Below are 15544 nucleotides of genomic sequence, written 5' to 3'. Positions count from 1 at the left end.
GCTAGGAGTAAAGTATCAAGGGGCAACCCCCAATATCCTCATGCCTGGACTTGGAAATTAAGGAAGACAGATATTGGAGAAGTGATGGCTGTCGGGCTACAATGTAGGAACACGCAGTCCAGGTTGACCTTTACTCACTGATGACCAATTTAATTGTCTGGCTATATTTGAGAAAGGGATGATGTCCTACTTAATATGTAAAAGAAGGTATAGAAATTTATGATTTTATATTTACCCTGTAGTTGATCCCCTATATTCCAAAGAGAAGGGAGTTTTTATTGAAAAAAGTAGGATTATTAACATTGACTTTGTGAAATACATGGACGTGTATGTGGAAATAGTACTGGCTATCAAGGAATGCACAATAAGCTAATATTATCCAGGTTTTATAAAATTAAAATTATAGGAGAAATATATTGGCCTCTAGGAAACAGGAAAACTTTGGGAATTGGACTGTATGTATGTGCATCGTCTCAGGTGTAGATTTATTATTGATAGAAATCGTCCTCATTTGTGGTCCCTAGAGATTTAGATACGAACAAAAATCTCTTCTCCAATTCAGGGTTGTAATCAACTCTCCCCATCAAGAGCATTGATGACATCTGATGAAGCAGAGAGAAATATCTAACTCTGGAGGAGAAGTTGCCAAAGGATATTCCCTGGGTCACAGGAGAGGCTGCAGAAAAGGGCCCCATAGAAATTGGTTGCTTTTGGGAGAGCTGGGTAGCAGGTAGGCCATAGAACTTCCCAGTGACATCATCAGTAATGTCTTCCTTGGACAATCTCTTGTATCTAAGAGAGCACTAGAATCTTCTGTGACGTCACCAGTGTTGTGGTGACACAAACTGCCTGTGGGATTCCCTCAGTGCCTTTTGGGTTCACAAACAGGCATGTTTCACCAGCTGCTCAAGCTAGTTCAGAAGGAGAGGGGAGATCAAGGAGAGACCAGACCGAGGCAGAAGAAAGCTGGCCTCCTGTCTTGTAAGTACAGAAGAATGAAATCATTCTGGGGAAGGCACAGTGAGTACTGGGTAGAGTCGGGGAACTTCCTCCAGGAGGTAGGTTTGAGCTGTGCCTTTCAGGAGTCGGCCTTACAAGCAGGAGCCTTGGAATTTGTCAATTGCAGACCAAGAGTCAAGAGTCCTGATGAGTAATTTGACAGAGAGCCAGGAATTGGCAGGCCTGCAGCTTCTTTTCTATGAGCTTTTTAATTTTACTGCCAAGGAATGCCAGGAGGAAGCCCTATGAGGATAACAATGTGCCCATTCATGGTTGGGTGCTGAAGCACTTCATCCTCTAGATTCCTGTAGGTTACTAAGTCTGTGATGACAAGAACAAGGAAGGATGCACCCCCTAGTCATGAATTGAGGTTGCAGACACTTTAAGCTTGAACACACGATTAGGGTTTGATGGTGCTGTGAACTCCAGGATTGACCTGCTCCACGTCTGATATCTGCTGACAATGTCCCAAATCTTTATGTCTGAGGTAGATTCTATCTTTCAGTATGAGGGATCATGTAATAGTGAGTGAGGCTTATGTATGGCAATGGAGGTTGGGAAGAGGGAAATAGCTTAAGAGTCCACATTAGAGATAGCTTTTCTTCTCTTTCAGGGATTCAACAAGTCTCCAGCCTTTCCTCTTCCTCAACCTCCATTTTGAGACTCAGAATGGTCTTTTCTACCCATGGGCTATCCAATATGTACATTCACTTGTGTTTATCTATCTACAGGGTTTATTCAGAAGGCATCATCAGAAAATTTCATCAGTAACCATGATAAGCGTATAAAGAAATTGGAGGAACTAAAATCTGAAATCCAGAAGTGTAAAATCGAGCGGGATGAACTTTCTCGAATCCTGGACCTTTATGTCAATGATGGTTTGAACTACAGGTAGTCATTATGCCCTGTAACCTACTGACTGTCTTGTGCTCTCTCTGCTAAGCCAAGATTTCCTCACATCCAGAAAGTGTTTCACCTCTCATCCTGGACTTTAAGGAGCCTTGGCAGGTGCTGGCCTGTGAGAGAAGCTAGGTGCTGTGTGTTTAGGGTCAACCTCTCTTGTACTTGACCCTGAGCTCCTTGGAGTTGGATTGGATTTTTTCAACAGCTGGAAGGACCTGGTCACACTTGCTGCATCTAAGTGTGTGAATGAAATGCCTGAATGTCCTCACTCTTACTCTGATTTTGGTCATTATACACTGATTCTATGGCACCTTTATGATAAAGTTGGCATTCTAATTATTTTTGTATATGGGTTGGTATGTATGGATGGATGTGAAAGTATTTGTGTGTGTTTTGCTCAGGATCAGGGAGTCTGGGACCTTTGATTGGGTCTGAGGATTTGTTTGATGAACAGTTTGCAGGTCATGATAGTGATGAGTCCGTGGAGGCCGTCATTGATCAACAGAGCACTTTGCTCCTTCTGTTTACCTTGCTGGCACATAGGGCTCTCCTGAGAGGAGGAGGTGTTATGAATCCTCTTCCCTGTAAAAAGTAGTTACGGCCTCTGGGAGTCATGTAACAAGGATTGAGAATCTCTGCTTTCAAAACAAGAGAAATGTCATCACACATCTTTCTGTTGGACCCAAGGCTGTGGCACAGACTGGAGGAAATATCTTATATTTCTTACACAACTGTTCAATTCCTTCATGCTGACCTGACCAGATCTTGAAAGTCGGCTCCCTCCATTTGGTCCCCTGGCTCTGCCGTCCAATGCCCAGGATAATGAGTTTAACCAGCACCAATAGGAAGGAGCAAGTTTGTGTTATATAAATGGGCTTAGGTAGTCCAGAGAACACTCTGATTTCATTTATTTATTTATTTATTTATTTATTTATTTATTTTCCTGCTTTGAACTTTATTTTCTTTTTTTTAATATCCAAGGATGGTTTATTGTGACCTAGAAAAGGTCACTGTGGGAATAAATTCTTGGCACTTGTTATTCCCAAAGAAGCAGCTCTCAGACTTTCCCTCCTCCTATACAGAGGGTCTTTATAGGACCATATCTCACCAGCCTTTTAAGGAGCCCTTATTTCAAAACAAATGTGTGCTGATTTGCAGAGAAATATTTTCTATGGGAGAGTGAGGGTTTGAGTCTCACTGTTGTGTTTTTGCTGTGGTCTTTGAGTTTTCCACTTTCTTCCCTAGCCCCCATTCCTTGAATTTGAATTTTTTATTGGGTATTTTTTATTTACACTTCATCTAATTCTGAACTCATGAGTTCAGACAGTTATTGTTCCTTGGGTCATGTTCTAACACAGGCTGAGTGTTGAATTGCCAATGCTTAAATCCCAACATGAGATGAGAATGATGGATATGCATAAGATGACCAACTGGATAAGTGATGCCATGGAGAAGTACAAGGAGCTCACACAAGAGAACAATTCCTACCGGTGAGTCACTGACAGAAAGGAGACCCCAGCACTAGGCGGGAAATACTTCTGTCCAGCTATGACTTTGAAAAAAGATCTGTGGTCCATGAGAAACACATGGAAAGATTGTATAGCTGCTGGTCTTCTATCATCCCTCAGAGGGGATTGGCCCTCCACCTGCCAATGGTTTTAGAATACCATGAACACATAAGCACCCATATGCACCATTTCCTCTTCTTTGATGTGCATATACCGTCTTAGTGTCAGGATTTTCTGAAGTACTTTGATTCCCGTGGAGTGCGGACTCGGGATTTGACCTGCCTCTAATTGGTGCTAACATGCAAACTGTGGCTCTAGTCTGGAGATGCCTGGGGATGGGGCCCTTGAAGGGATGATTGTACTTGCAGGAGTCGCAGGCAAACAGAAACTGCCTGGGATTTACCATTATTTGTTTTTGATTCAGCATCAGAAACTTCCACCTCCTGAATGAATGCAATGAATTGAAGAAGAATGTAAGGATTTTGATGAATGAGAACAGAAAACTGCTAGTGGAGCAGACTGAACTGCAAGCATCCTGTGAGGAGGGAAAGAGGTTCTGTGAGGAGGCCAGCAAGACCATGTACACCGCAGATATTGAATCCTTGTGTCCTGTTGCTTTTGAGTAAATCGAATGTATCCTTGTGAATCAAACAGTGATCTCGAACTCGTCACTCTTAAGAACCTTCTTTATTGAAGTGTGATGTAACCATCTGAAATCCCACAGCTCTCAGGCAGAGATGGATCTCTGCATTCTCACAGGGATTGGGCATCACAATGACTTCCCAGTCAGACTGAGATACAAAGAAAATTGTACTTTCAGTGTAGATTGTGTGTCCAACTCTGAATACCAACTTCATGATGAAAAAAATCAATGCAGTATCCTTATCAAATATTTAGTGACCACTAAAATATACTCTTTTGTGGATGAGAGTGTTGAACATATTAATGGAATATTCATCAGGTGTTCTGTAGTATCTCCCAGGAAATAAAACAATATTATAGGGAGTATAGAAGCAGTCATGAAACAGAATTGCTTGCTTTTGGTTTCCTTCAAACATGATATCATTTGTAACTGAACAGAGGAGATAATAAATTGCAAGAGCTTTCAGGGGATAGGGTTTTTATGGTTGGTTGTTTTCTCGTTCTTCTTGATTAGGATGATGACTTTTGTTCTTGACAATGTACTATGTTCCATTTGGGATTTCAACTCAAGCAGACCACATAGTTTACAATTCAGTTTCTAGATTTCTTTAAAAGCTGGACAAAATATCCAGGCAAAGGTGCCCTATGAGTTTTCTCCTTTGGTTTTCCCCCCTTTGGGTGCTTTTGTTTTTGTTTGTTGTTGTCGTTGATTTATTTTACATTTATGAGTGTTTTGCCTTCTATAGGTCTGTGCATGCTGTTCCCCAAAGGCCAGAAGAGGTCATTGGGTTTCACCTGGAACTTAAGTGACAGAGGATTGTTAGGTGCCCTGCAGGTCTTTTGAGAAACAAATTCTCAAATGATGAGCCATCTCTCCAGCCCCTACCGTGGACGTTTGTCCTTCATCGTGTTCCTTACTAGTTGCAATGGATCATACCTGAACAAAGTGTTTCTTGAGATATGTAGGGACACATTTATGGGGTCTGCATGCTAATTATCTAGACTTCCAGGCATCTATGTGAAGTTTTTAGTTAGGGTTTCACTACTGTGAACAGATACCATGACTAAGACAAATGTTATAAAGGACAGCATTTAATTGGAGCTGGCTTAAAGGTTCAGATCTTCAGTTCTTTATCATCAAGGTGGGAGCCTGGCAGCATCTAAGCAGATATGGTGTTGTAGGAGCTGAGAGTTCTGCATCTTCATCTGATGTTTGCTAGCAGAATCCTCAGTTTCAGGCAGCTAGGATGAGGGTCTTAAAGCCCAGACCCACAGCGAAACACCTGACCCAACAAGCAAATACCTACTCCAAAGAGCCATACCTCATAATAGTACCACTCCCTGGGCCAAGCATATACAAACCTGCACATTCCACTCTGAGGCTTCCAGAGGCTTCTTCAAACATATGAGACGATGGGGGGCCACATAGTGGTGTTTCTGAGACTTACTTTTTCAATTCAATTTATCTGATTTTCTTAATCTAGGTCTCACGCAGAATCTTCAGACAAATCCAAAAGGTAGCCACATTCTTTACCATAAAATCTCCCCAAAGAGTCTCTAAGCAAATATTGAAATTCTTCACAGAAGGCTTGGGACAGAGTCACACAATTTAAACCACTTTCAGCAACAAAGTCTTCCATATTTGTTCTAGGATAGCCCATTAAGCCCTATTTAAAGCATTCCCACAGCTTTCCAAATCCAAAGTCCCCATGAAAGAGCCCGAGTTGGAACAAATCTGAGGCCAGTGGGAAAATTCCACCACCAACCTCTGAGCACAGAAAGACCCCTCCCTTCCAGGAGGAGTAGAGCTAGTGTAGTTCCTGCAACAGCTGCAAACCAGACTGTTGAAAAAGCCTCCTGTGACTCCCCATCCGACACCCTCAGAAAGTCCCAGAACAGCCCACTGACTGCCAGTGTATTTGGAGGTTGCCTCTCCCCCCTGATTGTACCCTATATAGTTACCTTTGTCCAAATTCTGCCCCAATTTTTTGAATTCTACCCTAATTGCAAGTATATAACTCCCTGGTAGACTCTGCTCAGGGACTTCTCTCTTTGAAATGGGATGACCCCGATATTTTGGAATGACTAAACTCTTGCCTTTACATAGATTTCCTCCTCTGTGAGTGACATTTCAGGAGGTTCAGGTAGTGGTTCAATTTGTACCTCATATTTTGTGTATTGGCCAGTAAACTCACCTCTTGGAGGAGACCCACAGGAGAGTGGTGAATCGGGGAAGTGACAGCTTGAGCGATGTACCACAGTTGTCTATGTTGCCTCTATCTAGCTTCCATGTGTTCTGCTTTTGGTTAGATTCATATGTGCAAGCTTAATGAGGGCTCGGACAGCCTCAGTAACAGGACTTTGATCTGGCCAGTGGCTGGAGCAGAAGGCCTGAGTTATCCTGTCCATGGCATGGACAGGCTGGTCTGTGTACTTCAGCTGCGAAAGCGGGTACTTTGTGTTAGTTGTTCTTTTGTTTTCTGTGTTCTTGGACTTGGACTGACGAAATTTTTTGACATGGGACAGGTTCTTAGGACTAATGACCACTTAATGTAACTTAGAGTGGCCTGCTTTTGATGTTAAATGGCCACAGGACCTCCCCAAGGTGTCAGCAGTAGAGGATATAGTGTTTCAGAAGTTTTCCCTCCTCCTCCCTGCTAACACTTCTTTGTCAACGTGAACAAAATCTGAGTCCAGCCTAGCGGTTAGCTCCATCCGTGTTGACAGTGTTAGCTTTGGGGCTGGAGAGATGGCTCAGTGGTTAAGAACACTGACTGCTCTTCCAGATGTCCTGAGTTCAATACTCAGCAGTCATTTGTTGAGTTTCTTTTTCCCTCAGGACAAGCTCCAGGCTTTACATTTCTCACCGGTTTATCCCCTCTTCCCCTCTCCTTCTGCCTAGGGCAGACACAGTGCAGTCTGGCATCCCAGGTCCATGACAGGAGAGGCCCCAAGTGGTCATATGTATCCATTAACAGAGTTTGCAACTGACTCCTGGTCACATCTTTTGTTCAGTAAATGAATATCCTTCTTGCCAAGAGAAATGCATGCTCCCTGTCCGAGTAAATGTGGTCTCTGAGTTTTTAAGATGAAAAAGATTTATTGTATATAAAGAAAGGGGGTGCCTCTGGTAGGCTCATGTTGAGGCATCTCTTCCCCTGAGGGACCAGCCACAGGATGGCATAATGTAGAATAAACTGTATTCAGGACATGACACCAACTCCCCCGAAAAGTTCTTACAGGTTCTCTTCACCACAGACATAGGCCAAGAAACTGGCCCTTGGGCCCACAGGGAACCCACCCAGATTGGTTGTTTAATGGGTGTAAGGGTTAGGGATCTCCTCCAGATTTGCCACCAGGCTCTGCAAGCAGGTTTAAACAATAATTGGCCAGTGTTTAGATATGATATGAAATAAGAGAAAACAGAGAACTCTAGTACACGGCGTTCTTCAATTAGTGCCAAATATTAGATAAAAGTTACAGATACAAGCTAATAAAAGTTGCAAAGATTATAGAAGAGTGCAGATTAGACAAGAAGAATGAATTAGAGCCCCTCTAGCCAACAAAGCCCTGGATCCAGGAGAAAAGACTACCATAGAAATGGCCAATGGCTTATTTATCATAGAAACTGGACTCAGTGACAGCAGGATTGCCTGCTTATTATTGTTGCCACAGCACTGTTGGATAAAGATGCAGATAAGTTAACTTTGCGACTCATCACACACACACACACACACACACACACACACACACAAAATTCTGATTGTTGTTCAGTAATGCCTACAGGCTTCATTTTCAGACTTTCTCAATTTACCATGGCTTACATATTTTCCAGCCACCTGTTTCCCCGAACCGTGCATTTCTGCTGCCCGACCTTGACTTGGACTGTCCACTCCATCAAAGTGATTCTCCTCTGCCAGAGACAGAACAGATCTGGTTTATTAACAAAAGCAGCTTTACCCATGAGGGTCAGAGGAGAGCAGGGGCAGTGGTGACACTGGAAATGGAGGTAGTCTGGACTCAGTCTGTTCCTCCAGACACTTCAATTCAAAAGGCCAAGCTAATAACATTAACACAAGCCCTCATCATGGAAAAAGAAACCAATGGCTAGAGATAACACATGGGCTAGCAAGGCCGCTAAGGACATAGTCTTAAAGAAAACAGCATCTCTAGATTGGATACTGTTCTATCTGAACCACCTAGATCAACTGATATATGGAGAAAAAGAAATTAAATGGGATGGTGATGATCGACTGAATGTAAGCTAATATTATCCATCTCTTTAACAAGAACTCTTCTCAGAAAGATCCACAGAGTCACTCACTTGGGAGTAAAACGAATGACAAACTTTAAAGCTTATCAGCTGAGCAACACTCCCAGTCACCCCAAATATCCAAACTCCTGACTGAGAGGTAAGAGCCTGGAGGCCTCTACTGGGAAAATTGATTTTACAGAGATTAAGGAAGAAAGACATGGCTCAAAATACCTGCTGGTTTTTGTGGACATTTCCTCCTGGATAGACGGATAGAGATACTAGAAGAGATTTTCCCAGATTTGAAGCACCTAAAATAATAGGACCAGATAATGGGCCTGCCTTCATATTTCAGAAATGTCAGTGACTAACTAAGATCTTGGGGACAAATTGGAAGCTTCATTATGCATATCATCCCCACAGTTAAGGGCAGGTAGAAAGGATAAATAGAACTCTAAATTAGACCTTAACTAAATTAGCATTAGAGACTGGTGGAACTGGATGATGCTCCTTCCCTTTGCCCTATACTAGATGTATATGGCATTCTAGCCCCCGTTGTATCCAGCCTACAGTTGGCAGCTATTACAGAACTGAAAATGATAATTTAATACTTAAGGTCAGCGCTACTCAATAGGCTCATGACTATGTTTGCCCTAAATTATGTGCCCTCAATACCCTGGCAGTCCCCTACATTGGGGAAATTATCCTTCACAGGACCATGAAGTTAGGGTTTTACTGCTGAGAACATATAGCATGACCAAAGTAAGTTTTATAAAGGACAACATTTAATTGGGGCTGGCTTATAGGTTCAGATGTTTAGTTCAATATCTTTAAGGTGGGGACGTGTCACCCTCGAAGCAGGTGTGGTGCTGTATGAGTTGTGAGTTCTCCATCAGAAGGCTGCTAGCAGAATACTAACACTCAGGCCTTTCTCTGACCCCAGATATCTTAATCAAGCAACTGGCTTTTGAAAATGCTAGTACAGTAGAAAAACACTGTCTCAAAAACCAACCAACCAACCAAACCAACAAAGACAAATTAAAAACAGCAGCAACGGGGTTGGGGATTTAGCTCAGTGGTAGAGCACTTGCCTAACAAGCGTAAGGCCCTAGATATGGTTCTCAGCTCTGAAAAAAAAAGACAAAATAAAAACAGGAGCAGCAGCAACAATAACAACAATAAACGAAAGAAAGAAAACACCAATGCATACTCTTATGTGACCTTACCTCCAAGTTATTTCTGAATTGTAAATAAAAATGCCTATAGTCAAAAGCTGTGCAGAATTAAGATAGGTGTTCCCTGGTGGTTCCAATTGGGGGTGGGAGACCATGACAGACGTGGTAGAAAGAAGAACATAAATAGAGGAGAAGCCACCATGAGGTAAGAATCTTTAAATAATGGCCATGTGAGTTGGCTAATTGGAGTGAAAAGCATCCCAGACAAAACCATGGCAAATTATATAACAGAATTATTGGAAAAATATGCATAATAGTATAGAGGATAGCTATCTGCCCAGTTCTTGTGCTAATTAAGGATTATCATAGATATAAAGCTAGTGTGAATCTTTTATCCAGAAACTAACTGGGCAAAGGATGGGCAGAAATCCATGGTTGGGATCAAATACTTTCTACACACAAAACCAGATTCAGCACCTAGAATTACAATCTTCCCAAGCCCAGATAACTACAGACCAGCATAGAAACACAACCAGTAACAGCCAGGGCATTCAAATCTCTATTAGAGCCCATCAACACTATGACAGAAGGCCCTGAATATGTCAACATGACTGAAGAACAATAATAAAAAAAGACTGTAAAACAGCATTTGCACGTATGGGAGAGGCCTTTAAAGAGAAAGTAAAGAAATGTGTGAAAACAATAACTGTGGAAGGAAATGAATAAAGAAATCCTAAACAGAGAGATGTGGATGAGTAAAATGTAGGAACTCAAATAGTCTCTCAGAGGCAGACCTTAATAACAGACTCCAATAGATGGAATAGAGAACCTCAGGCATTGAAGAGATGATAGAAGGAATGGATACATAGAAGAAATCTTAAATCCAAAGGGAGGAAAAGAGTGGAGGGGGGAAAGGAATAAAGGAAAAGCAAAGGAAGAAAGGAAGGAGGGAAGTCAATCCTGGAAGAAAACATCCAAGAAATAGACAGGATTTTTCTGCAAAATAACAAATATAATAATGATAAAGACAATAAAGTATATAGGAAGGATGAAAATAAACTTGGGTCAAAGGCAAATAAAACAAAAAACAAAAACAAAAACCAACCAACAAACAAACAAACAAACAAACAAAAATTCTCAACAAAATCACAGAAGAAAATGTCCTTAACTTAAACAAGAGACTCATCAAAGTAAAAGGAGCACACAGTATGAAATAGACTGGAGTCGAAAAGAAATTCCCCTGGGCATATATTTCCTAAGACAGTGAAGATAGAGAACAAATAAGAGTAATAAAAGCTGCAAGGGAAAAAGTACTGGTAACATACAAAGTCAGTCCTCCTATGAGAATCACACATTACTTCTCCCAGAGACTCTAAAAGCCAGAAGAGCCTGGATAGATTCACCGAAGACTAAGAGACCAGACTAATAAAGTTGGATTTTTGTTGACCCAAGGGCCTCCCTTCTTTTATCACATACAATATTATTAGATACTTCCTAAAATTGCCTTCAGAGCTTCTTTGAGGAAGCCTGAGGAGCTTAAGACCTCTGATAAAGTATTTTGTACAAAAGGACCTGCTTCCTTTTTCCTTATTTCTACTACAGCAGGATGGAGGCAAAGTTTTTTGCAAACTACTTTTAATAAGTAGCCCACATCATAGTTAATGGAAGAGAAAAGTTATTAGGATATGGGGGAAGAGGACCTGTTCAGCAATAGTTCTTCAGGAAGGAGCTTGTTTTTCTTTGGCAGCAGTTCAGGACAACAGCAAGCAGCAAACCTGACTCCAAAGGGGATTTCACATGGGAGGAAAGCAGGAGTGTGGTGGAAACATTGTGGCAGCGGCTGTGCAGACTCAGGAGCTCCTGCTCAAGCTGCAACAAAGCACCCTGTGCTCTGAAGCACAGCAGCTTAGCCAGTTAGCTGGAGACCTGGCTCTCCCCCTGCCTGCCTTACCTGGAATCCGCACAGGATACAAGAGGACAAACAACTGTGCCCAAGCTGAGCAAGCAGCACAAAAGCGCCTGTGAAGGACCCGCAGGCAAGGCCTTAGTCAGCTTCATCGGAGCAGAGAGTCTAAAGTCTTTTCCTCCTTCAAGCATGGCACCCCAGCCCATTTTCTTTCATTCCCTGCCTTTATTTTGATGGCTTCTACTTCCCTTCATAAGTTTGTCGTTTAGTTTCTTTTCTCTCTTTTTTGTTTCTTTGTTACTTTCTTTCTATCAACTAATATAAAGGACCAGCAATTTGATATTTCTAACCTAATATTTGTTGTGCTTTATGCCGTGCATATTTGCACATTAAAATTCTTTTTTTCTTGCATTTGCCACACTTTAATCGGACTCATTAGCTTAGCTCAATTTCAGTTCTTGGGTTTTCTGAGGTAACTGAATGTTGGGGTGACCTCATTCCCAACTCCTGATCCTTGTGCCTCTAAAGTCAAATGCTTATGAATTTTCAAACTTTTCTTTGCCAGTGGATATGTGTGTGTCTGTGCATATATGTGCCACAATATTCAGTCCATGTTTTTACCATGGGTCCCAGGTATTGAACTCAGATAATCATACTAGTGTAGCAAGTTCTTTTACCTGCTAAGGACCTTGCTGCTATTGCACAAGTGTGTGTGTGTGTGTGTGTGTGTGTGTGTGTGTCTGTGTGTTTGTGTGTGTGTCTAATTTTCATATATGTATACACCATATATTGTGCCAATCTCTGCCTCTCAATACCATTGTCCTTCCTTTCCTCACCTCTTCTATCATTTCTTTTTATCCCTCTGGACAGTTTCTCGTTGTTGACATCAATTTAAAATGTAGGAACACACACACACCATTTGAAACCAAGTTAAAATGAAAAAATAAAAATATGCAGTCTTTTTGATCAGTACTCCTTAGCAATAGCTTTTCTTTGATTTTTTTATACAATTGATATATAATAATTAATGGGCAATCAGCTTGCAAATTTTCCTTAATGATTATATCCTTGGAATTTTCATAAATGTTAGTATACTATCTGTGGATAAAAATGTCAACTTTTAATTCCTACTAGTGACGGGCCTTAAATTATCACCTTCCTCCATTCTGACCACAGCAGTCTGCTGTGTATAAGGGTGATCACCACTTAATAAATAAAAGGGAAACAGAAGAGTGGTCTTGTTCTGACCCCTTCTACCCAAATGGTGTTACATGTTTGTCCTGAAGAAATGAGGATATGTTTTGCTAGGTATGGGGTGCCAGCTTGTGGAAGTGAGAATTTAGTGCACCTGAGTGATGTCTTCTCCCACAGTTGCCTTGGCTGGAGGAGACCTGAATCATCCCAGTCACAAGCACTCCTCTCTCGAAAGAAACCCAACCTCAGCTTTAAAGGAAATGGACACTTAATATCCAGTGAGATTCGTGCACATCCCTCACTCTGGCATAAGTCCAAAAGACTTTCAGAAAAATGAAAGGGCACTTAGCGCCATTAGAAAATTCATGCCAGAGTCTTCTGTCTAGTCCAATGGAACAATGCCTCGAAGTGGCCACCTACAAGTTTTTAATCTATACGCCATGCCGTGAATCATCTAACGTGATAGTATATTTCATAACGCCCTAGTAGGTACTTAATTGCTTTTTTGTGGATTTTTTGTGATTTTTCATGGTGGTGGTCCACTGTTATTTCAAGAGTTCAAGCAGGAGGGCAGAGGCAGGGAGTAGAACATCCTTGTTTACATAGATAGTTCCATGCTAAATACAAATAAAAAGATCTTGGATTACAAATACAAAACCCCAAATGAACATGTCATTGCAGATGTGTGTCCCTTCTGAGCGCACAGGTTAAAATCAAACTTTATCATGCCAAGAGAACATCCACAAGAAAATTGCTGGAGACACCAGGCAGATTAGAATAGAAGTAATGGTGCCGGAGAGGTAGTTCCACAGTTAATACTAGCTACTCTTCCAGAGGTCCTGAGTTCAATTCCCAGCAACCACATAGTGGCTCACAACCATCTACAGTGAGATCTGGCGCCCTCTTCTGGTCTGCAAGCATGCATGCAGGCAGAATGCTCTATACATCATAAATCTTAAACAAACTAAAATAAAAATAAATAGGTTTGGAAAGCTATGTGTATTATATATAAAAAGTGCAATTACATCTACTGCTATCCTGCATAGATATACAGGGGCCTGCAGCATCCTTCTATTTCTGATAGTTCACCCACCACTTCAATATCTGAGACCAGTGTCACTTATGAAATACTTCATTTAAGTTATAAATGTACCATTGTCATTCAAGCCTGGAAATATTAACTCTTTGAATGAATGTACAGAGAATTTTAGTCAGTATGTTGCCACAGGATCTGTCAGGGGTTGGAGAGATGCTTCACGGATTAAGCGTACCAATTGCTCTCCCAGAGATCCTGAGTTCAAATCCCAACAACCACATGGGTACTTACAGAACTCTGCAATGTGATCTGATACACTCTTCTGGTGTGTTTGAAGATAACTACAATGTACTCACAAGTAGATATTATATACTAAAAAAAGGGAAAAATAGGACTTCTCAGTTTAATCTGGCAGACCTAAATGTCATGGACTTACTGGATGGAGCAGGGTGGGCTTGATCCTGTAGGAATGTACCCAAGCACTGAAATTGGCACTTTGAGTCACTATGCCCAGTTGTGAAGAGTCCTTTCATGGTTGTGGTGAGCAACTTTGCTTATCCTTTCCTATCAGCCAATTCTTTCTATATAAATGAGATCATTTCTGTAGTGTCTGGTTTCAGGTGAATTCTGATTGGCTCTGTGATTCTGACATTTTTGTGGCTCCAGTTGACTAAAGAGGAAGCCATCCATGGTTTTCTAGGTCTCTGAGTGTTTTACCTCTTTTAAAAATATTAATCAATCATGTTTATTTAAAGTATTAACATCAGAAATTTTTAATGGGAATTATTTTAAAAAATCATTAAACAACCAAATCGATTTTCCTATTCTAGCCATATAAGCCAGCTGGACTTTGTAAGGAAAATGATCTAAAGCATCAGTGTCAAGGACTACAGAAAACTGCCACCCACAGGTAAACTACCACAGTAAAGTGACTACAGCATGGTTCTGTCATTCATACCAGACAACCCAGAATAAATACCTTATAAAAAGAATTAAAATCTATCCAAACCACTTAAAATACTTAAATGCAGAAACCTTAATTTTCCTTCAGTTGGGCCAGAAACCACCACAGTCGCTATGGTCAGTGTTCCAGGGAGAACGAGTGGAAAGTTTAAGCTTAGGCCAACCAACATAGCCCTCGACTTTTCAAAGAAATCGTTTACTCAGGTATACTGTAAATAAGGACTGTGGCAACACAGGAAACAAAGGCAGTTGGCAAGTGAAACTTCTAGAAGCTCATGAAACTGCAGATAGAAAAGGAGAGACAGGTAGTGCCAGGTTCTCTGCAGTCGTTCGGTCGTGCAGGGTGTCAAACAATCGCTGCTTCCCACACCAGGATGTTAGCCCACAGGAGGGGCTGGCGGGACCTGTCCACTGTGAGGACTGGAGGGCTTTCCAGGAAGGCTGAAGCCTCTCAGGTGAGGAGGCCTCAGTAGAAAGAGGAGCACAGCGATCACCATCCAGGCCATCAAGATCACAGTGATGCTGATGCCACTGTCACCGGAGGGCCCTGGCAATTCCCGAAGGCATTCTGTGTTGGTACAATAGGCCCGGGACTGCCGGAGCAGATTGATGAGTCTTCTCATAGTGCGTTCATGAGAGCAAATACATTCACAGGGATCAAATCCTCCTTCAGTCATAGTTGGTTACCAGCTTGATTTTACTCAACTCTTTAAAGCCACCCAAACAAGTGGTGGGTGGGGAGGGAGGTGGTCTGGAGTGTTCTGGACGCCCCTGTGGCTGCCGCTGCTGCTGGCCGCCACCCTCCTCCCCTCCGGATTAGATAGACCATGTCACTCTTAGCCACTAGACCCGGATCTGTGTTTTCCCTTTTGTATGGGTGGGTGGATCACGAGGTTGTCAAGTGTGGGCAGAATCTGGGAGACAGATTTGCCTATCGAGGTTGGTGTTAGTCTTTGTATGGTTACC

At 41.8% G+C, this 15544-nt stretch overlaps 1 protein-coding gene across 1 annotated transcript; it reads right to left on the bottom strand.

The window, feature by feature from the left end:
• Positions 1-14955: 14955 nt before the first annotated feature.
• On the bottom strand, positions 14956-15255 carry LOC134482244 (small integral membrane protein 14-like). Its single transcript, XM_063274937.1, has one exon. It carries the CDS (start codon positions 15253-15255, stop codon positions 14956-14958), a length of 300 nt encoding a protein of 99 aa, XP_063131007.1.
• Positions 15256-15544: the final 289 nt, after the last annotated feature.

The sequence above is a fragment of the Rattus norvegicus genome, chromosome 15 (genome assembly GCF_036323735.1).
Source record: "Rattus norvegicus strain BN/NHsdMcwi chromosome 15, GRCr8, whole genome shotgun sequence".
Lineage (NCBI taxonomy): Eukaryota > Metazoa > Chordata > Mammalia > Rodentia > Muridae > Rattus > Rattus norvegicus.
This window is presented reverse-complemented; position numbering and strand designations above follow the sequence as displayed.